This window comes from Mycteria americana, chromosome 6 (assembly GCF_035582795.1).
Source record: "Mycteria americana isolate JAX WOST 10 ecotype Jacksonville Zoo and Gardens chromosome 6, USCA_MyAme_1.0, whole genome shotgun sequence".
NCBI classification, from domain to species: Eukaryota; Metazoa; Chordata; class Aves; order Ciconiiformes; family Ciconiidae; genus Mycteria; species Mycteria americana.
This window is the reverse complement of record NC_134370.1, coordinates 56,193,147-56,220,852: the sequence shown is the minus strand read 5'-3', so window position 1 is coordinate 56,220,852 and position 27,706 is coordinate 56,193,147. Positions and strand designations below refer to the sequence as shown.

The following is a 27,706-nucleotide window of genomic DNA, read 5'->3' as shown; positions in this document are numbered from 1 at the left end:
TCCTGAAAATACTGCCTTAGGATACAACACGTTCCTGACTGAGAATGTGACCGGTCTGATAACAGTATCAATTTGCTGTGTTATTCCTCTACATGTAGCAAAAGTATTTCAGCATTTATTCTTTTCTCAGCTTGATTACTATGTGCCGCAGTATATGATGTGCACTTAACTACTATTGTTAAAGTCAGTTAAGGATTCTGAAAGGCTAATATAAACCCTCGATTTTATTTGGAAAATTTTACGTGAAAGAGAACTGTTTATTAAAGCAGATTTTTTAAATTGTTCAGAAAAGTTCCAGTCTACCCTGAAAGCACCTACCACAGTATTAGCATATGAAGTTAGTAGGTATTTTATGGCAGCGGTGTGAAAACACTAGTATAGTAAATTACGAAAAGAAGAGATTATAATAATAAAAAAGGCTATACAATTTCAGTGTTTGTTAAATACAAAAGTTTTATTTCCATTTTTACTGAGAATATATGCAAAGTGTTGACACATTATAATAGTCTAACCTTTTGGTACTACGTTATAAAAGTCTAATATGTTTATGCCTAATAGTGCTATTCAAAACTGGATGTTAATTTGATACAACTTGATGAAAACCTGTATCAGTGATGGTAAAAATGATGTGACATTTTTATAAGCAACCCTGAATTTACGAAGCAGCAGCAGAACAGCTCAGGATCCTGCAGACTGCCCAGTCAAGATTCAGAATCTCTAGTTAGTCACCGTGTGCAACAGACAATTTCAAAATATCCATTCACCACAATGTAAAATAATTGTCTTCAGGCTATAACACTGTTTAGTTTCTTCTTACATTCCATTCCTCCTATAAGGAAGACATCAGTTGTCATTATTCCTATCTACATAAACCACGGAAACAATTTCTGTTAGGGTTCAGGCATTTGAAATAGAGCTCTGTTTTCTTCAAGAAGGTGCAGTGTCATAACACGAGAGGTTACCTTCTTATCAGATAGTACAACAGCTATTTTCTCTTCCCTGTTTTTTGACTGAAGTCTGCTACCTTATTGTTGAGGAGGTTATCGTTTCACTAGTGTGTTTGAAAGAGGTATGACCCAAGATGCCGCTTCTCTTTGTTTGGAAAAGGTACTAGGTAATCCAACTATATTAAACAATGTATGCCCATTCCTTTCACAGATTCAAAGGCCAGTACTAGAAATAAATAGTTAATTCAGAGAAAACACACACTCAGAAACTTTTTACAGGCTTCCCCTATACAGATCATGTTTTCAAGTTATTTGTGTTACTCCGGTAACAGTTGAAGTGTCATACCTCATTGAATGACTGTGAGTAACCAAAGGTAGGAGATGAATTACTTTCTTGCACTTAATTGTATGAGTTGCATACTGTCAAACTTTAGATGAGCAATTCAGCAAATTTGGTAGAGGTTTTAAATGTATTTTCTCAAAGATATGAGCAGGACTACCATAAAATCCCTGGAACCTTGACAATATTACATATTTTTTTCACACAGCACTAAGTATTACTGTCATCTGCTGCTCTAGCAATAACATTAATAAAAAACCCCAAACCCTACTATAGCATAAATCTCCTGAGTAACTGCTTTGAACTGAATACATTTTCAATCATTTTTATAGCACTTGTACTTTCTAAAATAAAGTTATCTCCCTGACTTATTTAATGCATTGGATTTCAATTGGAAGTATATGAGAATTTCTAAAGTGTATTAAATAAACTATAAATGTTTAACCACAAGATTAAATCTAAAGTAGATCAATATAACTATTTCATTGACTCAAGAAGTTTCATTTAAATTAGGCTCTACTAGTGATATTTGATAGTCCTCTTTAAAATCAAATACTAATCATCATTATAACTCCTAAATGATAAATAGCAGAAATAAAATAAATCTCAAAATCTTACAGTCATATACTTACTCATAATACCAAAACATTCGTTTAAATCTCCCTATCTGTTCCAAAACAAGGACTTGGAAAAAACATTGGCTCCCCACTGAGCATTTGCTCTGTCATAGCAGATAGAGTGAGGGCAGTGTTCTAGTTTGCAGTATCACACATAACCCTAATACGGTTGTATGGTAAGCCGAGAGTGAATGTTTCTAACAAAACCTAATGTAACCCTCTGCTAAATGACCGTGGGTTACTGGCATAGACTTTAACATGGGAACTCATAAACCATAACTAAAGTAGAGCTCACGTACAGCTGCACGCATCTCAGTAAAAAAACCAAGACTGTCAGAGGAAGAATACATCTTTCCTTGAAATGTATAGGGTTTTTGTACACAAGACAGAGAAGTAAATGGGCCAGCAGATGCTCCTTTAATCAAAGTAATATAGGTGCTAAGGGCTTTGATCCTTTCTATTGGCATTATTAGAAAGGAGATAACAGATCGGTTTTTATTTTTTCAATAAAACATCAGTGATAGGAGAGTTTTTTCAATGCCAGAGCACAGGAAGAGTCTTGCAGCGATCTGTCACCTTCCGTCTTCTGGTTGACTGTGGCATCTGATATGGGAAAAGGGACTGCATTTTTATTTTTTAGTTACAAGGAAGAGATATTTTGGCTGTATAGTTCTCAGCTTTGTACGAACTTTTAGATCTATACACTATAATAAAACTCTTCTCCACTCTTATTCTTTTCTTGACTATTTTCAACAGTTGATTGCTGAAATATGGGAATCTGCTTTTTTCTGGCAGCGTTGTCTAGCAAGCACACATCTCCAAATTGCCTTGCAGACTTTGCAGGTATCATGTTTCATCTGACCTCTCATTAACACCTCCGATACAGTTGTATAATACAGAATTCTTTTATATAACTGGGTGGTTATTTTACATTGCTTATTCTTTCTATTTTGGCTGCCACTAGGCCACCATATGGCTCTGATAAATAGCTTCACTGGATATCTATTACTCCTTTCAGTGTATGAAAACATTTGATCTAATTGATTTAAATTAGACCAATGAGAAACGGGTTTTTTAAGACTATGATTACCACCTGGCCAATATAATGGTCACCATTAAACTGTTAGAATTTGTCTGATTTCTGACATTCTTGATGATTTCCTGGTGATATACTGAAAATATCAATGCAGACATAAAATCCAATAGAGCAAAGATTTACAATTGCTTGCAGAAAAAAAACCCAAACCTGTTTGTTCAAACCAACTAGAATGTTGCTGAGAATTCTTACTGCTGTGTATTTTAGCAGATAATACTGGGAAAAAGGATCCTCTAGCACCAAACAGCATCGATGTAGACTAGAGACCATGATAGTTAAAGTCTCTGTGTTGGTCAGAGAAGCTGTTCAACTTCCTCATATGTCAGATATTTCAGTCTAGAGTTTCTGATTAAGTGAGAATTTCTGGCAGCTATTTCAGGCATCCAGCTGTGGATGTTCTTTCCTTAGAATTACCTTAAAGAGAAGCACTCGCAGAGTTTATCTATACTGCAAAGAAGTGATTTGTGGATTCATTTAAAGCAATACTTACTATAAGCAGCCATGTATTGGAAATAAATACAAGAAGAGGACCTTACCAAAGTCCTTTCCTACTGTCGTTTTATACGTTCTTGACCAACTGAACTGGCTTGTAAAAAGTATAATCTTCACTGTACCTGAAGACAACAGGATGGGTTAACTGTTTAAATGGTGTTCCAGTTTCCGGTGATATCTAAACACAGTCTTGTGAGAATTGTTGAAACAGCTTAAAGATTGTTTCATAAGCAAGAGTATATAACAGAGAATTACACAAAACCAATTGGGTAATAGAAACCTGCAAATTAGTTTACTGGATTTATGCATTCTAAAAATTCTTCAATAAGCAGCCAAGTCTCTGAGAGACATCCTACTAATTAAAAAAACTGTATCTCACAGCCTCAGCCCAAAACAAGAGAGCAGAACACGTCTAAGAACCAGTTCAAATTATATTTGTTCAGCAATAATGTTTTTCAGTTTCACAGTACAACATGTTTGGTCTGAGTCTTTCTTTCAAACTGCTGTCAATCCAGGTTAATTTTATACAACTGTCTTTTTGTTATGACAGAGTAAACTAATCAAAGAAAAGGCATAATTAGTCTCATTCTACTTTATCAGAAAGCATGGCCCGTGACCACACTGTTAAAGAATTGGGACTGTCCAGACTAGAGAAGAGACGAGTAGTGGAGGTAAGGATGTCTTTAAACACATCCTTTCTCCTGCAAAGAGGAAAGGAATAATCTATTTTCCATGCTTACTGTTATAGTAGAACAAGAAGTAATAGGTACAAATTCCATTTAGAAAGGCTTAAATGAGACTGCAGAAAAAGTTTGCCAACAGTGGGGCTAGTGAAGTACTGGAATAGATGGATTTCCTGAGAGACTATGGAGCTATCGCTGGACACTTAAGAACAGAGCGGGCAGACTTTTCATGGCAATGCCATGGATGTATCTGATTCTGGCTTGCAGTAATGGCAATAATAATAAGCATGAGGGTAATAATACCAATAAATGGCTTTCTGAACTTCATTCTACTACTATCTTCCATGACCGTGTGGTTTCTTTATACTTTTAGGACAATATCTCTCTTCTCACATTCTATTCCCCATCTAGACCATATGGCATCCAAGACATTTTAGTATAAGGCAATAAAACTGAGTAAGAACTTAGCAAGGTGCAACTCTTGGATTGTTTTATGTGCATTACCTGCTATACACAATGTATTCCTTATGCTTGTTTGTAAGTGGGTTTACAAAAAACAACGATCTGTCATTTGTTGTGGTTTTTTAAAATCTGTTCTACGTTTTGAACTACTTTTTCACATACATAGTTCATGCAGCCAAGCAGCACCCTGATTTTTATCTGTTTTCCAATTAAATCAATGGTGACTCACTGAACGAATATAGTACTTAAAAGAACAAAATATTGTCTTCCAGAATCTATTCCTTTAGTTTGTGGAAGACATCTAAGGTATATGTAATGGTCTACAACTAAAGCAATGTCCATCAGAAATAATGATATGAATAATAAGTGTATTTATGGTTAGTATCATGAAATTGTATGTGTCAAGTTTTCTTTACATGCCTTAATGAGACCATGTCCAAAAGGAATTCAGGTACTTTTGTAACAGGCTAAACAGAAATAGAAGCTACCAGAGAAAGAAACTGAAAACAAAATACAGCAAAAACCAAAGGTTATGTACTTCAATTACAGTAGACCGCAGTGATTCTTCAGCAAGTGCTCTTACATAGACAGGCTGGCAGTTTTCAGCTGAAGTAGCCTATTGAAAACAAATTAAAAGATCTTCAGGTTTCTCCATCAACAACCAGAGTGACTTCTCCGGAACTTTTGCAAGTCATGTTGGCTCTGGATTTGACGTTTCTGGAAAGTTATGTAGGTGAATATTATTTGGATCTTGGAAATCCTCATTGGAGAGCAGAGAGAATGTTTATAGAAGAAACTTATCTCACCCTTTGCTATTTTTTTTTATAACCACTGTTGGGAATAAAAATGCATGCTAGTGCTTCAGGAGAAAAAAAAGGCTAAATACATTTTGAAAAGGAGGAATGGGCACTATGAGAGAGAAGTAAGGAAGATACTTGTAGAGTGATTTAATCTGTCTGTGAATCAGTATCCCAGCTGTAAAACTGGAGTAAGAATAGTATAATGCTTCCCTTTTTTACATTTCTTTGTTCTGTCACTTTTGAGGATATTTTTTAAAAAGAATGTGGTCATTATCTGTGGCATTGAAAAGTTTCCTATTAGAGTACAAGTTCTTCAAAGCTTTTCTACCACTAGCTGTCTACTCTTGAACTAGTTCGCTGAGTGCTCAGGGAATACAAGACCAGTTCTAAACAGATTTGTCTATCTTATGACAGGAAAGATTTTTCTCCACTGCTTTGGAGCTCTGATTAGAAGTAGTGTATGCCTGATTTTTAGACTACTCATTTGTGGTTGGTTAAAAGTTGATTTAGAAAAAAAAATGGTAAGCTACAAATGTGCAAAACTGGAAGTGAGCAGGCAAAGGTGTTGCAAAGGCTTGTCAGTCAAGTTCATTTTCTACTTCTCAGACATAGCCTAATTTGTCTGCTGATTGCTTACAGAATTTCACCAAGATAGTCTATTTTATTGGAAAAATTATTTCCTTTAAGTTATAGAAATTAACACTTCTTTAGGGCAAGGGAAAAAAAAAAAACCTCTCCACCTAGACTAACTATTCAGAGTATGCAAATTTGTTAGTGGATGTAAGAGTTTTTACTGAAGACTACAAGGGAAGAATGCTGTTATGATGAATGTACTTTATTTTGACAGAGTGGGAAATTAGTCTCCATACTTTCTTTACCACCTTCTTCATTCATTTGCATTTACTTTTTTACTGAAAGCAGTGTAGTATCAATTAGTTGTTATTTTAACACTTGGTGCAGATCTCTTAGATGAGGTGTACAATCAGGTCATGCCAGTGCACCTAATATTAAATTTACATGGGGCTAGTATAGTAAAGATAGTTTATTATTACATTTTTTATTACTCTAGCCATTAGAGTAAGAAGGAATGCTGTGAGGATTATTTCATATCTGTGCAGCATTCTGTAAATGCAGAAGTAATGTAGCATCACCAGATTGTTGATGAATTATTAAAATTATCTCTTCTATCTAGCATCTCTGAATATACTGCAGCTTTCCCAGCTTTCAAAAGCATCAGTATCTTCATTCTCTGTGTGCTAAAGAAAAATTCACTTCTCACCTTCCTGTATCACACCTTAGTGAACACTTTTACTGAGCGTATAAAGCAGAGTGGCTAGAAGAGGAACTCTGAAAATAGCGTATGTTGTCTTTGCCTTGGATTCCCTGGGCTGATTTTCCTCAACAGAGTAAGCAAAAGTAGGAATCCCACCCAATGCTTTTTGCAAAGCCACAGAGCTTTTGCACAGATGTTACCAGTGACTAAAGCAGAATGTGCATCTCACTATATAGTGCTGTTTCCCAGAGGCTGGGCAGGTAAGTAGAATCATGCAGAGACAGCTCTGTAACTTTAATAGTAAATCTCCCTGCAGTCTCACTGCCACAGGGCAGGCCAATAGAAATACGTGTTCATCCACCCTTCTGTTCCTGCATCACAAATCTATGCTAGTTTTGGGATCTGGCACAGGAACGTTACAAACACGTAGCAGAGCTAAAGGTTTAGACACGAAGATGAACACGTGAGTAAACCCATTGGTCGTGATAGGTCTCACCGTGTTTCACTGACCTAAGATTAAAGGAGAAAAAGATGTAGGAGACAAATGAGGATATCAGGGAAAAGTGCAGTCATCCTGACCATCTGAATAAATATTCCTTAATCAGCTAAGTATACATCAGAGGGAAATTGGTGTTGTCTCAGGAGAATAAAAATGCGGTGTTTGTACTGAAGTACAATTTAATGACTTTTTATATGCAGCATGTCCCTGAGAAGGCAAGCAGGAACAAGATTTCTACTAATAGCACAGATATGGTGATGAGGGTCACATAAACGCCTCACCAGTGCCAGTGATGGATCTCTCTATGGCACGGTAGAAATCCCATTTAGTATTTCTATTGGGTGCACAGCTAAATGCAATTCAGGACTCTAGCAATGTTAAGCAATAATTCAGGGCTACATTTTAGGAAAATTAAATGCTTTCTGGGTTTAGCCTAGTTTCTTAAGGCAAAGATGTTTATTTGATCCATCTGTGTCTTCCTGTATTTTATATGTCCTTGCCAATAGCTTTCGAATTTTGTGGTCAGAGAAATTTCACAGATTGCCTAATACTATGTCCATCATGTTCTATGAAAATACGTGGTCAGACAGAGATGAGATCCTAACAGTGTCCTCAGCATGAGCTCACTCCATAATAGACACCAGGGAGTACATATGAAGGGGTAATTTATGAAAATCCCAATTATGGGAGAAGATTCAGTAGGTGATTGCAGTTTGTTAAATATCAGGGAAGTCAGTCGTAAGGCAAAAGGAAACTAGGCTTCATTAGTTTTGCTAATCAGAGAACAATGTGGTTTTTAATTACCAGAGATATCTGCGATGTTAAAATTTGGAATACAGACACAAGCATTTCTGTGATACTGAGTGATGTCACAGTGAGGCAGAGTAAAAGCTATGCATGCCATTTTTAGTGACTGATTGGCCTTGACAGTAATAATACCATTTAAAGCACTTTATACTTTCAAAGCCCATTACCACCACTAATTAATTCTTAGAACACCCCTGAGGGGTGCCAGTTGGGAGATAAGTTATAGTATTACTGTTTTAATGCTGGAAACGCTGAGACACATCACTGAGCAGTGATAGCGCTCGGGATAGAATTCAAGTAAGAACTCTTAATCTAGTGTCAGACTAAGACCTTGCTGAAGATGAAAATTTGCTGCTACACTTTACAGCTATATTGAAAGATAACCAAAGATTTGTAACATTTAAAATATTTTTGTAGTATTACTGAATGGATATAAAAAAACCCCGGTTAGTGTGGATGCATGAGTATGACATGGCTTATAACGGATGCCAGGTCTGTACTAGCCATTAAATGTCATCAGCAAGTTTTTCACTGCCACAGACTTCTGCAGTCAATGTTGGGATATTCCAATGAAGTCATCAAAAGCCAACACTGACCAACAGTAAACAGTCCTCATTGTGGCTTATAGCAATAAGCAGCAGGAGAGTTTCCTTTCCATTTCTGTGCAAATATATGCAGGATGGAGCTGGGAGTAAAAAAGTTCATCCCCTGGGAAATCTGTAGATTGCGAGTGAAGCCACCTCACTCTCTCATGCATCCAGTAGTTTCTCAAATCCACCCAACTCCTGAGGGGTTAGTCAGCCACTTAAATTTGCGAGGAATTTTTTTGTATATGTTTGTCTGTCCCTACTCTTTCTCCTGACCAGGGAATGGAGGTCTTGGAGAAAAGTTGTATATCTTTTAAAGAAAGCAGCTCTTTTATTTCCCTAGGTTTTTCTGATTGCCTGTCTTGTCTTGTTGGGATGTTTGTGCATACTTGTCGAGGTTTTTTTCAAAATCTTCCTGCCACATATCTGAAGTATTCTTCAAGATTTTCTCACTTTTTGTATTATAACATTCTAGGCAACTACTTTTGTGGTCTACTGTATGTACTACATAGCATTCCTAAATGAATAAACCTGATCTAACTGGATCTTTCCCAAGATATTTGTTAAATAATAGCATCGAGAAGTACACATTGTAAATTAATAATTTTAATGAGGAGTTCATGACATTCCTAAATACAACCCCTATGTATATATAGTTCAGTCAAGTTAATCTCTTTACTTTCTCTTATATATAGTGATTGTAGTTTTAGCCCTAGCGATGTGGTATGGCCTTTTATTCCACTGAATGTTGCAGGTTGTTTGTATTCTGTCACTTTATGCAGTTAAGCAAGTGTATGGAAATTGAGGACAATGAATTAGACAGCAGTACCAATGTATGTAGCTTATGTATCACTCACATTTTGTATTTTATTATTATTTTTACAGTGAATGCCATAACTCTACAGATAGAATAAAAGTGAGAGTATGGGATGAAGATGATGACATCAAATCTAGAGTAAAACAACATTTCAAGAAGGAATCAGATGACTTCCTTGGGCAAACAATCATTGAAGTAAGAACACTGAGTGGAGAAATGGATGTATGGTATAATTTAGGTATGATTCTTACTGATTTTTTAAAAACAAATTTAGGTAGAATCTCAGAATCAGTAGATTTGGGACTTCAAAATATGTAGCTTTGGTACCAATATACAACTTCAAAAATCTTAAATATTACAGGTTGATTTGCAAACAAAAGATGCTTTCTTGTTTTGATCCAGGGTTATGACAATTACAGAGAGCAGACTAATCACAACAATATCAAAGAAAAATATTTCATTTTAATGCAAAATTAAAAATATGTAAGAAAACCCAACATTTCAGACTAGTCAATTCACAGTAGCATTCTGCGGGAAATACATCTACAAAAGTACACAGAAATATCTAGCAAACACTTTTCTTGTTGTCCACATTCATTTTATCACATATTTAAAAAAATTATTTATATACCATCTGGTGCTAATCATCTTTGTTTTTCACTGTGTTTACACCTGTGGTTCTTCACGAAACTTGCTTGCTTGAGTTTTCTGTTCTGTACGTGTCAAATGTGTTTACATGCAGAATCATAAACTGAAGACAGCCTGCTGAAGCTCAAAATGCTCTCTGTTGTCCTTAATGACTGCACTTTCTTGTCTGGACAGGTCTTAAGAAGTATCATTCTTTAAATCAGAAATAAAATGTCTCTCAATATATTTCCTTTATCTAAATCTAAGCATACAACTGTTCTTTAATTCTAAAAATCTCTTTGGGTGCACTAAATGTTCTGGAGTAGCCCTTTAAAAGTTAATCTCCTATATTTGATAATAAAAATGTGATAGTAACATTTTTATGTACGTTGCCTGCTCTGTGAAAACTTCGGGTGAATTATGTTGCATTATTTTCTGAAATTGTAGAGCATTTTTTTCCTAATCAATAGTCCTTGTTTCCCTGCCTACTGTTTAATTTCCCAGTGACATATATAGATGTGTCAGGGAACTATTTGATTTGTTATTGACAAAGAAAAGAAAGCCTTGCTTTATTTCCTATTTATAATGAGTTTTTTTAAAGGTAAGATAATTGGGTCATTATGAATTCTGAATCTTATTCCTTCAAAAATTTCAGTGACTTAAACTGATATAAATACTGATATAAATTATTATGAAATGGATTTTTAAAACAATTCTTGCTGAACTGATTTGACTGGAAGCAGTTTAATAATAACATTGAAAATCTATGTGCTCTGCAAAAGGAAGAATCTAGAATGAAAACCTTTCAATCAGCATCTAAAAACAAATATTGGTAAATGGCTCATGATAATTCTAATACTCTAAAAAGAATGGCATATTTTACTCTGATACATACACACATTGACGCAACTGCAGTATGTCACATCATACAGAGGAAAGAGGAGTGAAATACTCAAACAAAACAGTTGGATTTGTGGAATACCAGTTCTTATTAACTGTATTGTTCATCACCACTCACATCACAGCGCTTTGTGAAAGAACATAAAAATTGAAATACCTATTGACTCAGTTATACTGCTAGAGTGGATTGGAAAAGGGAAAATGGGAGTCAATAATCAGTAACCTCCACAATGACAGACAGCAACTAAATGGACTAGTACACGTAGCGTAAAGTTCTTCATATCACTTCTTCTGTAAGATTCAGCTTAGCTCTGTAATTGAGTTCTGCTAAGAACATTTTGAGTTTCTCTCAGACATAGTAGTTCAGGTTGTTGCTGAAGTCTTCATAACTAAAGGAAAATGTCAATAATGAGAACAATAATTAGTACAGATACCAGATAGAAAATGGAAATAATTTCTGTTGAAAAGGGAAAAGTGTTAAATAAAGCGCTGTGCAGCCTGGTTTGAATTTGGCAGATAAAATAAGACAGATTCTTTAGTTCATAGTTTGATATTCTCTTCATGGCCTGAACCATATGTGAGGTATTAAAAAAAATTCTCTTGTTCTCAACAGCAGGACTTTCTGGCTTTAAAAAACATTCTTATTAAGCTAGAATGATTTCTGAAAGCTTTTCACATGACATATATATATTCTTGGTAGTTACTAATATATTATTTTTCTGCTCTTCAGAAAAGCGAACAGATAAATCAGCTGTCTCTGGTGCCATTAGATTGAAAATCAATGTTGAAATAAAAGGAGAGGAGAAAGTTGCTCCCTACCATGTGCAGTACACCTGTCTACATGAGGTATGTTGGAGAAGTTAAAGAAAGCATCCTATACAGAAATTACTATTCAGTTGTTGTATGGATAAGGAAAAAAGGCTACAGCACATTAGGACACTGAAATAAATACCTTGCTGCTACACCTCAGGACAAGTTTATTTTATAGTTCCCACTTTGTATTGCTGATGGCATATCAGGTTCAGAGTCAAAGGCAGAACAATTTAACACCAACAGATCATTCCTGCCATTAGGAGTTAGAAAAAAGAAGAGGTGGAGTCAGCTAAGTTCTCCCCATACTGTATTTTGTTTCAGCATTTTGATGCTCCGTACGTGCTTGCTAACATCAAGAAGATACAACCATTTCTGAATATTACAGAAATATAGCTGTTAATTGTAAAGGACTTCTTTCCTGCTACATTAATTCATATTTTGGAGAGAGCAAGAAAAAGCAGGAGAAGCATAGACAATATAAAATTTGGTTCGCCTATTTGTCTAGATTGCTTTTGTCAACGTTGAAAAAGAACCATCACTGATAAACCAGTGTGTCTTTCAAAAGATTTTCTTTGTATTTGATTCCTCTTCCCTCAAACAGTGATCCACATTGAAGTTCTATTCTAAAAATACAAGTACTTTCTGAAAGCTGATAGATAATATATGGCTGAAAGTTCAGCACTAGTATGTATCCACAAAATGCCACTGTTCACCATTTTTAAAAATGAATGTTCAGGGCATTTGTGCTCATAGATTTTGATCTGGTATCGCAAATGTTTTGACCTGTGAGTTAAATGGCAAAATTCTGTTGCTTTAAGATAATCCACACGACAGTTATGGGCTAATTAGCAAAACTGAAATTATTTCAAAGTTTTCAGGTTTTTTTGGTCACTGAAAATAGGAAATCAAATCTGCTGCTGAGTTTGTGGATACATATGGAGCTAGGTAATCTGACATTAATGTCAAATTAAATACTAGCTTTGGTCCTAAGATTGCTAAACCTAACTTTATTGCATGCCTTTAGCTACTTGAGAGACTTCTGCAATATTTCTGATAGGTCTCCTGTAACTTACAGTTCTTAAATAATGAATTTGAAATTTATTGGTCACAGATCCAATTAAAGTTGAAGCACTATGTAGTGAGCATTATAACATCACATTTTCATTCGTTAGCAAGGGCCTGTGAGAGAGAGGAGAAAGTTTCTGCGTGATTTTATGTTGCAGCCTCTGTGCCAGTTAACTGACGTGACCTTATATCAAGGAAGTAGATCAATGTGCTGAATCACAAGCCTGTGCACTACCAGAGTTCCATTACAACAAATGTGTTTAGTGTCTTGGGGTTTTTTTGTTTACCAAATGACAATTAGTTAGTGCCAGTCTTCAGAAAAATTAAAGAAAGAAAAAAAACCTACCCACCAACCTAACAATGATGACTATTGTATAGGATATACTTTCAGAATGCTACTTAAAAGCTGAAAATTCCTATTTGAAACATTTCTTACATTTAGAATCTATTCCATTACTTGACGGAAGTTAAATCTAATGGTGTTGTAAAAATCCCTGAAGTGAGAGGTGATGAAGCCTGGAAGGTGTACTTTGATGACACTGCACAAGAAATTGTAGATGAATTTGCAATGCGCTATGGAATTGAATACATTTATCAAGCTATGACGTAAGTATTATTATGTCTGGTTTTCTACTCTACTGTCAAGAATGTGTTTGAGGGAAGTGATGAGTTCCAAGCCTTCCTGCTCTCATTCTCCATTTCACTCCCATTCCTGGTTTAAAATTCTTGCTATCGTTTTTGTCCATCAGATTCTCATTGAAGTGCTTCTCATCTGCAATGGAATTAAGATGTATTATAAGCATTTTATAAATTGTTACTGGTATTACCGCTAATGCATTTCTTAATCCTTATGATACTGATATGTGGCAAGGATCAGAAAGACTTCCACTGTTCCACATGGGATTGGGATGGTAGAACAGGGTTTCACAAGCTCTGTACTCCTTTCCAGGAGTAGAGAAATCCTCATAGAACACCAGCAATGGCTATAGTAAACTTCCATAGTATATGTAAATAATTCACGCAAAGCATTTTTAACGGTGTTAGAACCTGTTACTACATTGTCTGTACTAAAGTAGCTGTCTGATCACTTTAGAACACAGCACCACTGAGCTTAGAGGCCTGGGGATACAAGAGCTCCACATGTATTCTTAATTTGTCCAGTGAAGATTTTGCTAGTGAAAAGGACTATATTCTGCTCCTACTGCAGCTGTAGGAAAGCATAGGACTCCAAATGAGTCCTCTAAAGAAGAAATATAGAAAATTTTTCCAATAGAAAGCTGATATTATGGAATTTTTAATCAGAACATGTATCTCGCTTCTTCCATCTCTTTACAGTACATCCTAAAAAAATTACCTTATAATAAGTATGAAGGCACATAAACATGTGAAGTTTTCTTTTTATTGCAGGATATAATGACACCATTTGCTATTGCAATGAACATGTCTTTCACTTTATGTAGCTCATTGTGAATTATTGTACTGTACGTCTAATAGAAAGGTAGAGGATGTATTTGTAATATATATGTTTTTAATGCTCTTCCTCCAAGGACCTTAAACAACACTGCACAGAAGAATTAATTAAGCTTGACAGGTCCCCTGTGGTATTGTGTATCTATACTACATATGGAGGAATTCATGCACTGAGTTTCATGAATATTTGGGTTTTCATGTTTGGCTTCTCTTTAGCCGTGTATGTCTTTACATCTTGATTAAGTTACGTTACTTATTAACTAGCATAGTACTATAGTTTTATAACTTGATTTAAATTGGTATGCCATTTTTACCAAAATGTTAATCTCTAAAATGATGGAGTTCTTCCTGCTGTACGTATCAAAATGAATTCAAGGTTTTATATGAGATGAATTCTCAAGAGCTATTAATGCCAAAGAGGGCTGTTATTACTGTTTTCCTTAGGAAATAAAGCAGGATTGATTTAGCATTAGTGTTTCCTCTGAACTATAGCCCCAGTAGTTGGTTATCTCAATACAACATGGCTTTTTTTTGTATTGGTATTTTTGTATTTGTATTTGGTATTTTTGATGGACCATTTCAGCTGAAAAATTATTTTGAAGTTTCTTTTCCTTCATCTCTGGATGAATACCAGTACGCTGAAATTTTCCAGAGAAAGTTTGAAACTGATTTTAGAAATTCAAATGTCGCAAAAGTCAGCATTGCAAAAATAGCAATATAATTGACATGTGAGTATTAAAAAAGCTTTTTCATTTAATAGTGTTAGAAACGGACAGGTTATATTTTCATATAAAGAAGATGCTTTATTTATATATCAGTAAATATCATAACATACAGATATTCATGTAAAGGAAGTAAATTTAGTCTGAACATCTAACATGGAGCTGGGCAAGTACTGCAACACATTTTTCAGGAATCCTTACTCAAAAATTCTAACTAAGTCATTTTGAGTTAAATGACTACTTTGGCTTGTCCTCTTTTTGTTCTTGCTTTCTTCTGTACATTTTCCACCAAATTTCCTTGCTGTTGATCACTGCAAACCAGGCATTTGAAGACAGGTGTAATAAGAAAGTGAATTTGATATTGGTAGTTACAGGTAATTTACACAGGAAATAAAATCTAAGATTTCATTGCCCCCTTACCCATGTCCATTTACATTTTAAAATGTTGCATGTTAATAATCAGCAATCCCTATCGGAGGGGTAGGCCACATAATCTTTAAAGCCACATCCTGTTTAAGTTAAGAATAAAATCAGTAATGAGTGTAATCTCAAATAATACTTGCAGAAGAATATATATTCATATACATTGTTTTGCTGATTCATCTGCAGACATGTCTCTCAGAGCATTCAGACTTTGGGGAGAAGAGTAGTGAAGACACTAGATCTGTCATGGGGAATTTTCTTTTGGACTATCATCTGGTTTTTTTATTTGTGTTTATGAGATCACCTTTTTCTCCTGGAACAATGGCTGGGAGAAAATGTACAGCTTCTTGATTTGGAAAATAGAATGATCAGATTCCATTTGGTAATGATGTGCTCCTACTGAAAGAAAAGCAATTTTCTACCATACAACAGAGAGAGAATTTTAATGTAATCACTTGGCCCAAAGGAATATCGTGAAAGCATTTTATGCTTGAGAATCTAGTTGCAGAATATTTCTATTGCATGTATCATGATAACATTGTAAATTAAAATGTTTGCATTTGTAAATGCAAAACTGACTATGCTTTCATACCATGGTCGAGACCCCAGAGAGCATCCACATGCTTCTTCCGTGCACTGTATCAGACTCAAGTGAGTTTTAGGGTGTTGCTAATGAGGTGCTCTTTTTGCCTGAATGTAATTTTTAAAATTCATATTTGTTTGCAGTTTTAAAATTACTTATTATATAAAGTTGCAGTGCCACTTAATGATAGGGAGTCTTGACCCTTTTAGGTATGGGTAGATAGCATATGCTGGAGTAGGAACATATGCCATTCTGCATTCCTGAACACAACGTAAATCTAATTAAGCCTTCCTAAAGTACCGCTTCCTAGAACAATTTGGCATCCTGTTCTGCTATGGTAATAAACAACCCCACTTGTCTATCATTTCATGCTGGTGGCTTTGTTATCTCTGATCCTCTTAGTAGACCCTGATGATTTGTTTCTGGCTCTCAAGTTAATATTTATTTATATTTATTCCTTTAAACCACAGAAATAATATTTCAAAAGTATAGCCTTGATTTTCCAAATACACTGAGTATACTCATCAACCGCAATTGTGGCAGCTCAGCAAAGATAAACAAGAATTTAGATCAGTTTATTGTTTCAGTGCCTGACTGCTTCATGGAAAATCAGTCCAATAGGTGACCAACTAAAAGTCCTGAAAACATAAAGCTCAAGCTCGTTTCTTCTCTCAACCAGCATCAGCAAAGAAATTCTGCATTTTCTGCGATTTAAAACATGTCATGTGTGAGTTAGTGTTTGATTCTAGATCACAAGGGGATTACCTGTGCACCACCAAAGACATACTGGAATGTGGATATCAACCCAAAAGATATCACATAGATGGTTACTTATCTGCCCTAATCGTTGTCCCCAATGGGACCTTTTTCATTAAACTTACAAAAAGAATGAATTCAAGTGTGATTGCACCTGTTGTTGGAGACAGAGACATCCACGTTTTTACGAGACTATATATAGACAGTTCTTCCCTAAAGGATGCCCACTTAGAAGGGGTGTCTTACTCTCAAGATACAGATTCCAACTGCCCAGTTCCTAAGCAAGGAAATCTGCTTTTAAGTTACCAGGTGTGGTGAATAGAAATATGAATAGAAATCAAACATTGACCCAAAACCAAAATAGAACAAAAAGCCTGCTTGTGTTGCCATAACTGCAGCTCTTTGAAAAGTCTTGACTGTATAGATTCCATAATCCGCTCTTCTTTCTTATTATATTCCTCCACTCCTCATGGAGTCTGTATTGGGAAAAGAAATGAAAGACAATTACAGCCATTCTTATATGGGTCAGAAGAGATTTTTTTTTTTTTGTGATGGATAGCAGCCAAATAGGCACTGCTAGCTATTTTATATGGATATTTTATACAGATAGCAGCCAAATAGGCACTATTAGCTAACAGCCACTATCACATTCATATGATACGCATATACTCCCAGAAGTCAAAGCACGTATGTGTGAGAGAATAGGAAAGAAAATAGATATGATGGAACACAGATTAACAAAAGCAGAACAACAGCTCGGTGATCCAGCTGGCCTTTATTTTGATGACTGCTATAAATTCAATGTCTGGAAGGAATCGTACTGGAAGTTTATTTACCTATGTATATTAAGCCACCTCTCCACCACCAAGAAAAAATAATTTTCTTCCTCTCGTTCATCTTTCAACATAGTTTATTTCTCTTTAGAAGGCAAAAAGCAGAGCACGTATTGAAACAGTTTTTGACTAGACACTGAAATTATACGTAATGCCAGCATCCTGGATTTACTGTGTAGTGGAGTCAAGTGCAATAAAAGCTCTATTAAGATCTTCGCTTCTTACTGGCAAGAGTCACCGCAGGTAGAACCTAATGCTTCTAAATCAGCGACATCGTTCTCATTCCAGCAGGTTAATGGGCATTAACTATGCCATCTTCTTCTCCTGCTAGTCTTCAATTAATGTGGCTGCATTGCAAAAAGCACACAAATCACCCATTAAAGTAATTTTCATTGATAGCATTTGCTTACTGAGGGCAGCACATTAGCCTTTTTTCTTTGCCGATTCACACTAGCAGAAAGATTGGAAGAGTCACAGGCACTGCATGTTGGTCAGGAAATTGCATAGTGAGAAAGTTGAAGCAAGCAGGCCTGGTTTTAGACATGTGACTCTAGCTTAAACAATGCAATATTACTCTAAAATATGTGAGACTTAGCAATGGTTGCTGTGACATCTTGTGCCCATTAGAAATTGTTAATAACTCATGCTATTGACTGCTGTTTTCAGAGACCTACAAGAACAAGGAAGGAAGTTTCCTCCGATTTTTTTATTTTAGCAAGCAGAAGGAAGGCAGGTGGCTTGCAGTTTTCTTACCTGGGTTATCAGCAATCTCAGAGTCATGACCCATATTGCATGTGATAAGGTTAATAGGTTTTGTGAACTTTACAGATTTTAATTAAATGAAGGAGAGAAGCAGAAATTCACATAACCTGTCACTTGACACAGATGCTTTATCATCAATTTCACTAACCAAATTACAGGTGGAATGGTATAGTAATGTAATAAGGACATAAAATAATTATATCAGTAGGTTTAAATTTTCCTCACAACAAATTAGTACAATTTGGGTCTATTTTCAAGATAAGAGCTCAGTCCAGGCCTTGGGTAGCTTGACGTGAAATCGTTAGAAGAACCTGCAGAAGACATCTCGCTGAACTTAAAATGTTGACCCAAATTATTTTTCCACGGTCTGTTATGTTCCCTGCAGGCATTTGATACAATCTCGATGGCTTTTCACATAGTGACTGCTGCTGACTGCCTCTTTTGTCTGCCTCCTCCCTTCATCAGAGCATATGTTGTAGGTATGACCCTAAGGCCAGTAGGGTTATTAGTGCCTTCTTATCTCCAGCTTGGGGTTCCTCACGCACCTTTAGGTCCACTAGAAAATTTTTGGAAATTAAAGGTCAGCGGTAAAAGTATATGTTAATTTTTTTGGTGTCAATTTTTTAAAAAATAGTTCTGAAAAAAGAGAGACATTGAGGTGCTGGAGCGAGTCCAGAGAAGGGCAAGGAAGCTGGTGAAGGGTCTGGAGCACAAGTCTGATGAGGAGCGGCTGAGGGAACTGGGGTTGTTTAGCCTGGAGAAAAGGAGGCTGAGGGGAGACCTTATTGCTCTCTACAGCTACCTGAAAGGAGGTTGTAGAGAGGTGGGGGTCGGTCTCTTCTCCCAAGTAACAAGCGATAGGACGAGAGGAAATGGCCTCAAGTTGCGCCAGGGGAGGTTTAGACTGGATATTAGGAAATTTTACTTCACTGAAAGGGTGATCAAGCATTGGAACAGGCTGCCCAGGGAAGTGGTTGCGTCGCCATCCCTGGAGGTATTTAAAAGACGTTTGGATGAGGTGCTTAGGGACATGGTGTAGTGGTGGTCTTGGTAGTGTTAGGTTTACGGTTGGACTTGATGATCTTAAAGGTCTTTTCCAACCTATACGATTCTGTGATTCTGTGATCATCTCTACATGTATTTCTTAAAATGCATGTGATGAATAGATCAGGTGAGATTACTATTAACTTTAAAGGTTACCTGAAACTGGTGAGAATCACCTGACATCACTATTGTATTTTATACAAAAGAAATTATTGTTCTTTTAGTTGATAGGAAACATATGACATACAATGAAAGATTTTCCTAAGGAGTAGGTAGCTGTGTTGTGTTTTTGTCAGATTCATGTTATGGTATTTAAAAGCACTTCTGAAAAATACTGGCAATGAATGAAAGGTTTGGTAGTATTATCCCTATAAGCCACATAGCTGGGAATGCTGAGTTCTAGTCCTGGCCCACGTGATCAATTTGCTGTGTAGATTTGAGCAGTTTCTCTCAATTTTGTAAAATTGAGATAATAGCACTTAATGATCTGCGTTACAGGAATGCTGAGAAATATTTGAACATGACTACCATGATACAAGTTTTAAGTATGAATATATATCACGACATTGGTGCAAGACTACGTGATATATAAACCCAGCATGAAAATACTTTAAAGAGAGTCTAATGCTGGAGAAAGCCCACAAAGTAGGTCTCCTGGCTTGGGCTGGAAAGGCTGCAAATACAGAGGGACCCCACATATGAAGGCTGTAGCCCTAGATTCTCTTTAATATGAGCCTGCCTCTCTTGCTTCCCATCCCCAGTTGGATCCCTTCTTTTCCAGCCTCTTTGCCTGGCCAGGTAAACTAGAAAATCCAGCAATTATTATTCAGCTCCTCAGCCTAGCTTTGGAGTGGGATTAAGGGCTTGATTCATCCCAGTATCCACTCCTGTTGAAATCTTAGGTCCTTAACACTTTAGAGACTTTGGATGATACTTTAAAGTAGCAAAATATGAATATGTGTTGGGATTTTCTTTAGGTATTTGTACATGCATAATTAATGACTTGGTTTTATCTTGGGAATTATGACTTAAATTATAAGAGGATTTATCTTGAGTGAGATGCAAAAGAGTTAGAAAATTACAATTTTAGAAGTTTTCCAGCCAATTGCTTTTCAATTACTGGGTCAGTTGGTATACATTTCTTGTGCTTTATGTTTTTAGAAAAAAATAGAAAAATATTTTAATTTATGGATCACATATGTTTTGAGCACTCAGTGGTAATTAAAACACACTTTACATCTAGGATGAGTCCAAAACTTTTGTCCTGTGTTGACCATAGTGGTCATGTAACTGTAGTGATAGGTGGATGTGTTCAGCATCACATTTACCTTACTGTAAGTGGCTGATTCTATTTCAAATATCTTACCAGGTTCTGTAGGCAGTTTCATTGACTAAGGCTGTTGAGGAGAGCAGTTTGGCCAATAATTTTATGGTATCCATTTCTGATATCTAGGTACTGAAAGGATATCAGGTACATTAATGAAGACTGATTCCTGAGCCTGGACACTCGGGGAGTTTTGGAATTTTCTTCTTTTTTAACATATCTGTGACCTGACACAGTTTTCTAAAGTAAACATTGCAATTTAGATATCTCATTTGCAAAGCAAATTAAAGTGTTGGAGAGGGCTTGGTTTGGAGTGATGTGAGGTACTGACAGCCCAGAGCATTTTTCAGGCTCATTTCTGAATCTGTAAATGAGCATCTGTAGTAAGAGTCTGTGTACTGAGAGGGGAGTACGGGAAAAGCAGAAGCAAGAGAGACTTTATGTGTTGCCTTCTGCTGACTCACTCCATTCCCCCAATTTCCCTTTAAAAAATATAGGCTAACAGAAGAAGTAAGAGTTGTTTGGCTGATGTGAAATTGCAGATTACCCCGAAGGGTTATGAAAAGGCATCTGCACATATAGTAAGTCAGTGGTGCAGGAGACCCTACAAAAGATACCGTTGTCTCTTCAGCAGAAGCAAGTTTCTGCAGCCCTGGAACATCAGAAAGCAGGAATATGATGAACAGGGTCAGTCACAAGAGCATGAAGCAGGCCTCAGAGCAAAGGAATTTAGAGGACCACTAAGACAATAAGAGGGTATCAGAAAGCATAACGTCGGTAGAGTGAGTTTGTGTGCAGGCTTGCAAGAAAGTGTAAAGAGCTCATTTCTAATATCTTTAGGAACAGGAATCCAAATACAAGACGCAAATAATCTTGAATGACATGGTTGGAAGATTATTTGGGCAGTGACAGCAGTTAAGGGTACTTGGCTTAAGTTCAACAGGACCAAGTTCAGTTGTACCTTGTGTTAATTATTTTTTCTTGGATGGGCACTAGGGCCCAGGTGGTTCAGGCCCAGCACACCGCTCTGCCTTATGCTCCTAAGGAGAAACAGTAGAGAGGTGCCAGAGACTCCAGCTAAGAGGACCATGCTGCCAAATCAGGACCTTCAGATGTACAGAGAGCTCCAGAGTGACTGGAGTTTCTTCATCCTCTTCTGTTGACAGTATACTCATTTTCACCATCATCATCTCTGCCTAATCCCCTTCACTCTCTTTCCTTCCTCTATACATTTACTCTTTATCCCTTTATCCTCCTCCCAATCCTGCCTAACTATAAATCTTGAAATTAAGATTTTATGTTTTCCAATTATGTTGCTCACTCTCCTCATGTGTTAGATCTTTTACCCATCTTGTCTCTCTCATGTTTTCTTATTTTATAAGCTCTTTGTACGTTATAAGCAGGCATCTCCTGGTTTTTTGAACAAGTAAACGTTGCTGCTACATTGCAACTCTAGGCTTGGCTGGTGCAGTACAGCAAGTTGTTTAGGCTTTTAATTTCTATAGGCTCAATTTTCATTTTAATTTAAGAGTTTGAATCTGAATAAAGTTAGAAGTCTTAAATGCTTTGCTGATTCTCAGCTTTAAGAACTAGCAAAATAATAAAACATATGACCTACTCTAATTCATATATTGTCTTTGCATTTTTTTAGTATTCTAAAAAACCAAAGAGAATACATAAAATATTTCTGTTTTTTTTTTTTTTAATTTAGTGTAAATTACTTGTACATGACTTCCCACTTCGAATACTGTATATTGACAACAGGTTTACCTTTTTTTTAATGACCTGACATTATGTTCTCACTTGATTCAGCAGGGTTAAAATGTCACCTAATAAACTCTAGTTGCCCATGAAGCAGACTGCTTAAAAATCAGAGCTGATTTAATACACTCCAACCTGGGTGGAAGTCAGTGTTGGGGTTTTCTGACATTTGCTTTCTCAAGGTGTTGTGAGCAGTAATGGTCTTTGGTTTCTTTAAGAAAAGTGAAACAGAAAGGTTACTAGCGAGTCAGGGAATCAAAAGTATTCAAAACCAAATAGAAAAACGCTTCACACTGTTATTTTGTCTGTGATCAGCACTCAGCCCAGATTCTTACTTTCAAGATTCTGTTGAATACAAGCTAGAACTCCATGCAAAAAAGTGCTTCCAGTTAGAAGCCCTAAAGGTTCGAATGGCTAAATGCTGGCATCCTGAGGGGAATGATGTTCAGCATGGGGACTACTTATACTCACATTCTGCAATGCAACCTTGTGTGGCAGTTTCATTCTTTCCCCTCTTCCTTTCCTTACTGCAGAATTCAACACTATGTGAGCATAAGCCCTCGTATTTGTACTCTGACCTATGCAGCTCCACGTACTGCAGAAGGAAACTGCTCAGTGCCAGACCTTCTCACAAGTGCCTTAGAACAGCTCCTAATGGGAGTAGGAGGCCCACCCAAACTTTTCTCCTTCTTCCCCTACTGCTACTGCCAGCTTCAGCCTTCTATAGCCAACTGAGTTCATCGCTCTGAGTTCCCCCCCCATTCCAGTAGTGTACCTCACTGTATAAATGCTCACATTTCTATGCTGTGTGCATGCAGCACAAAAATATGCTGTGGCTTTGATCTCCCTTGTTAGTCCAAGCACCATGCCACAGGACTGGCAGTGCTGTAGCTTCTCTCTGGGATCAAACCAGTCCAGATCAGGGAGCTGGATAGTAATTACAGGCTTGTGAGAGAAGGTAAATCTCCTCAGACTCTGCAGGAAATGGGGGATAAAGCCTGAATGGGCTCAGTGACAGACTTTTTTTTTTTCTTAAACATTGTTTCCCAATATGAAGCTGGTTCAGGTTTAACAGGCTGATTACTTAAACTTTACTGGCCTGAATCAAAGTGGAATAGTTTCAGTTATGGCCTAAATCAAATCAAGGTGAACCCAGAAGTTGCTTGATGCCTCACCTTTCTTTAATAATGTAGCCTAAACTACAAGCCACGGTAAAATGCTGGTTTGAGTCTTTTTGTTGACATCAATTAAATCCTCCTCCACTAGAGTATAGATCTCTTGTGGCCTTTTACAATGATAAGTTCGTGTTTGATTTTAAGCTTCTGTTTAATAATGAATGCTTTGCTTAATAGCAGTTAAGATAGTTAAATCATGTTTTTGTATTTAGGATTATCAGAACAAGAAGCAAATGTGAATCTGATGTGTTCAGTTTGGAAATATCAGTGTTCAATAAGTGGCAATTATATCAAACATGTCTGGATTTTCCTCATGTGTATCTGCACAGTTGTCCATGAGGTAGCTTGAAAGTTACATCAGTGGAGCTGAAAAGAAATTGTGGCGAGAGAAAAAGCAGAATCTTTGCAATCTTTAATAACTGTCCATTGTTTGAATTGTAGGCACTTTTCCTGTCTGTCTTCTAAATATATGTGCCCTGGTGTTCCAGCAGTTATGAGTACGTTGTTGGCCAATATAAATGCTTTCTATGCTCATACTACAGCAGCAACTAATGTATCTGCCTCAGATCGGTTTGCAGCTACTAACTTTGGGGTAAGAAGACTTTCTTTTTTAATAGAATACTAGTCCTCATCTCTTTTTTCTAATATATGGTACTATATTAACTTCTAAATTCAAACAGTTTTTAAAAGTTGGTCATTTTAAAGAATAAGAGTTGCTATTAGCTTTTGAAAATTTTACCCTGAGTCTTCACAATCAATCACCATAAAAGCTAGAGAAGATACTATTCAGTTCCTTATATAGTGATATGTAAGGCATATAGGGTAGAAAGTACTGGCACACATGCATAGTACTAAAATCTTCACCAATCAATTTTTGTTTTTATTGCAGTGGGGCTTGCAAACTACTAACTGCACCAGACTAAGTGTCAGTTGTAATTGCTTTCTTGGGCTATGTGTCATCAGTGAACTCATATTAACCTAACGGATCTAGCCATAAATACTGTTCTTCTTCTCACAAGAGCCTATAATGATGGACTCTTATTTTTGCTGAAATAATGGTGAATTGTCCAAGTCCTGGATTTAGGTATCAGAAATTTTAGGAGGAATACCAGCATGTCAGGATGTGGTAGTACTTTTTTTTTTGCTGCTAACTTTCCTTCTGTGGATAAATATCTCACAAGGCAGACTTCCTGGTCTTTGAACATGATAAAAAATAAAGATACGTTCACTTTGTATTCTAATTTGTTCACCTACCCTCACTGGGGAGATGAGAGCAGGAAGGGAGAGCAATAATTCAAAGAGGTTGCTTTCATATCTCTACTATTACACGATATAGTCAGAGATAGAGTATAAACACAATCTGATGTTTAAAAATGCATTCCTTCCTTTTTTTTTTTGTATGGCTGTTATTTGTATGGCTGATATCAAAGCTATTTTTCATTTAACAGTAGCTATGAAAACATGATAATGTTTTCTAAAATACCATTTATTGACATGAAATAAAATATTAAACAATTGAAATTTATTAAATAGGACTTATAGTTGTTTGAAGTAGCGTTAGAGGTACTAATGCTCTTCTCTAGTATTAAAAATAATAGAAACAGTATGAATTTCAGGATTTTCAAGACAACATTATGAAATTATACATTTGGACTAGTAAACCAAGAAAGACTTAATTCTGGTTTTGCTTTTATCTTCCCATCAGAAGTCAGAAACACAATTATCAGACTATGCTCAGTAAATTAATTCAATCCATGCCTGGAAAAGTGTAAATGTTTAGTTTTGTAAAGAAAATTTGCTCTGGATGCTAAAACAATTTTGATTTGTAGCAAACAGAGTATTAAGTACAGCATTCCTGCATAATTTTTTCATACAGGGCCTCAAATAGTTGAAACTAAATATTAGTTTGCATTTCATCCACAAGCTCCTTTGAGATAAAACTTATATCTATAAAACTCACTTTGTGTAGTAATAATACCAAAGATTGATTTTTCTTATTATTGCTGAATCCTGAATGTTCTTAGAATCTGGTGCTACTGCTTACAGCTGTATATAGTCAACAGTTAGTTCTAAATAGTCCTAAAGTAGTACTAACCTAATATATTTTCAAATTTAAGGGATGTCATAAGTGTGTTAAAAAAAAATTTAAAATATATTAAGCCATTATTTTTAGGTCCATTGAGTAATTTTTTTAGAGAAATATTTACTCTAAATATAAATTTATTTTTCTTTTAAATGTTAAGTCTGATGGAAGTACTCACATACAAATGTACCCAGGGCTGGGTCTTTAGTTTGGAGACAGCATGTTCTTGAACTGGAACTTTATCTCCTGCTGCTAGAGGTTTGCTTTGAAAGAGGAATATTAACATTGCTCCCTTAATATAAAGTAAAAAAGTTTTATACATGAAAAGCACTATCAGAATATTTATGATTTAATTATTGTATTACCATGATAGCCCAATATTGCTCTGTTCTTATTCAATTTTTTTTTATAAGCTAATCGATGGTTTATTATGGAATGACTCTACATCTTTATTGGAACAAGGCTACTCTTTCAATGTTCAGGCTCTATTAGACTTTTGAGTTTGATCCAGCTTTTGAAATTTAGAATGTTTTTGCTAGATTTTCTAGGGGTTTTTTTCCATTTTTCTAAAGATCAGAACTACCTTTATCCTCAGATTGGATTAAGTCCTCTCTCTGATGTTAATGCCAGTTTACCTTTGACACAAATTCCAATCCAATTCATAGTTCAACAGATGGATGGAAAAACAGTAGTAAGCATCACTAATAGAGATTTGGAGCTCTTTTTTCAAACAGTTGACTTATAGGGAAAATACTAGATTATTTTTCTCTCTTGGGTCAAAAGGCATTTGTTAGTGGATAGCTGCACATCATTCATCAAAAAGAACATCTCAAATTCAAGTCCTCAGGCTACAGCTGGGAAGGATTTGGCTGACTGAATATTTCAGTACAGATTTATAACATGACAGAAAAGTTCCCTTTTGATTGATCCCTTAAGGGAACTGTGCCAAATTAGTGGCTTTTGGTGTGGGTTATTGCTCCACTGATGAGAGACAGTGCACAAAGAACTCTGTTTTCATATTAGTGCCGATCATATTTGAGGGATGGTGTGGATACAATCATGCATTCTGAGAGCTATCAGATCTTGCTATTTCCACAAGCCTGCTGCTTTCACATAGGCTGGCACGGATTTCTGCACAATTTTGTACAGTGGACTGTGGAATATGTTCTAACATGAAGACTGGTAATTAGAAGCTCTCATTAGTATTACTTGCGAATGGCACAACTCAGCTGGGTATCTCACAGCAAAATGTTTTCACTGCACCTTCAGCTATCAAGATAACAAGTTCATCTCCACATTTGAAAGGGAAAACTATAACTGCAGAGTATTACTTAGCTTATTCTTACAAAAGCCACTGTTTCTGAAGTATAATTTTCAATCATACTTTTACACCAAATTCTGCTGTAAACGAGTGCCGTTTCTTACACATTAAAGGGAAGGGGGAAGTGCTTTCTTCAAGAGTGTAAGCAATTACAGGGCAAATATAAAAATTTAAACAGCTTATCTCTTTTAATAAGCCTTGATGACGTAACGTAAAACTTTGGACTTTATACTGAATTGATGCTGTTATAGCATTTTTGGTCAGCGACATCAGGCAATGCTTTTCAATTTCTAGATATTGTGAGTTGTTTAACAATGCATCAATCATTAAGAAAGGAAAATGCTGCATAGGAAAGTATGTCACCTCACTAATGTATTGCACAGCTGCACAGTATTGAATGCGTACCAGGTAAATCACAATATAGGATAGAAAGGGAAAATAAAGTGACAAAAGATACATTGCCTGGCCTTGAAACAGAGATATCTCAGACCAGCACTTTTACATGAAACAATGGGGAAAAAAAAAATCTATTTTTCAAATAAATTAAGAACGGAAAGCAGCTTTCTAAAAACCCACCAATTACAGGAACCTGCAAATTCTTATGCAATGTATTCTTGTTTTCTT

General features: G+C 36.1%; 1 protein-coding gene across 1 annotated transcript in view; it reads left to right on the top strand.

The window, feature by feature from the left end:
• The window catches only part of UNC13C (unc-13 homolog C), a 188,083-nt gene that overhangs the window by 68,848 nt on the left and 91,529 nt on the right, over positions 1-27,706 (top strand). Inside the window, exons 9-12 of the mRNA XM_075506000.1 lie at positions 9,489-9,658; positions 11,678-11,793; positions 13,268-13,431; positions 24,120-24,270. Coding sequence (XP_075362115.1) covers positions 9,489-9,658; positions 11,678-11,793; positions 13,268-13,431; positions 24,120-24,270 — 601 coding nt within the window. The remainder of the gene's footprint in view (positions 1-9,488; positions 9,659-11,677; positions 11,794-13,267; positions 13,432-24,119; positions 24,271-27,706) is intronic.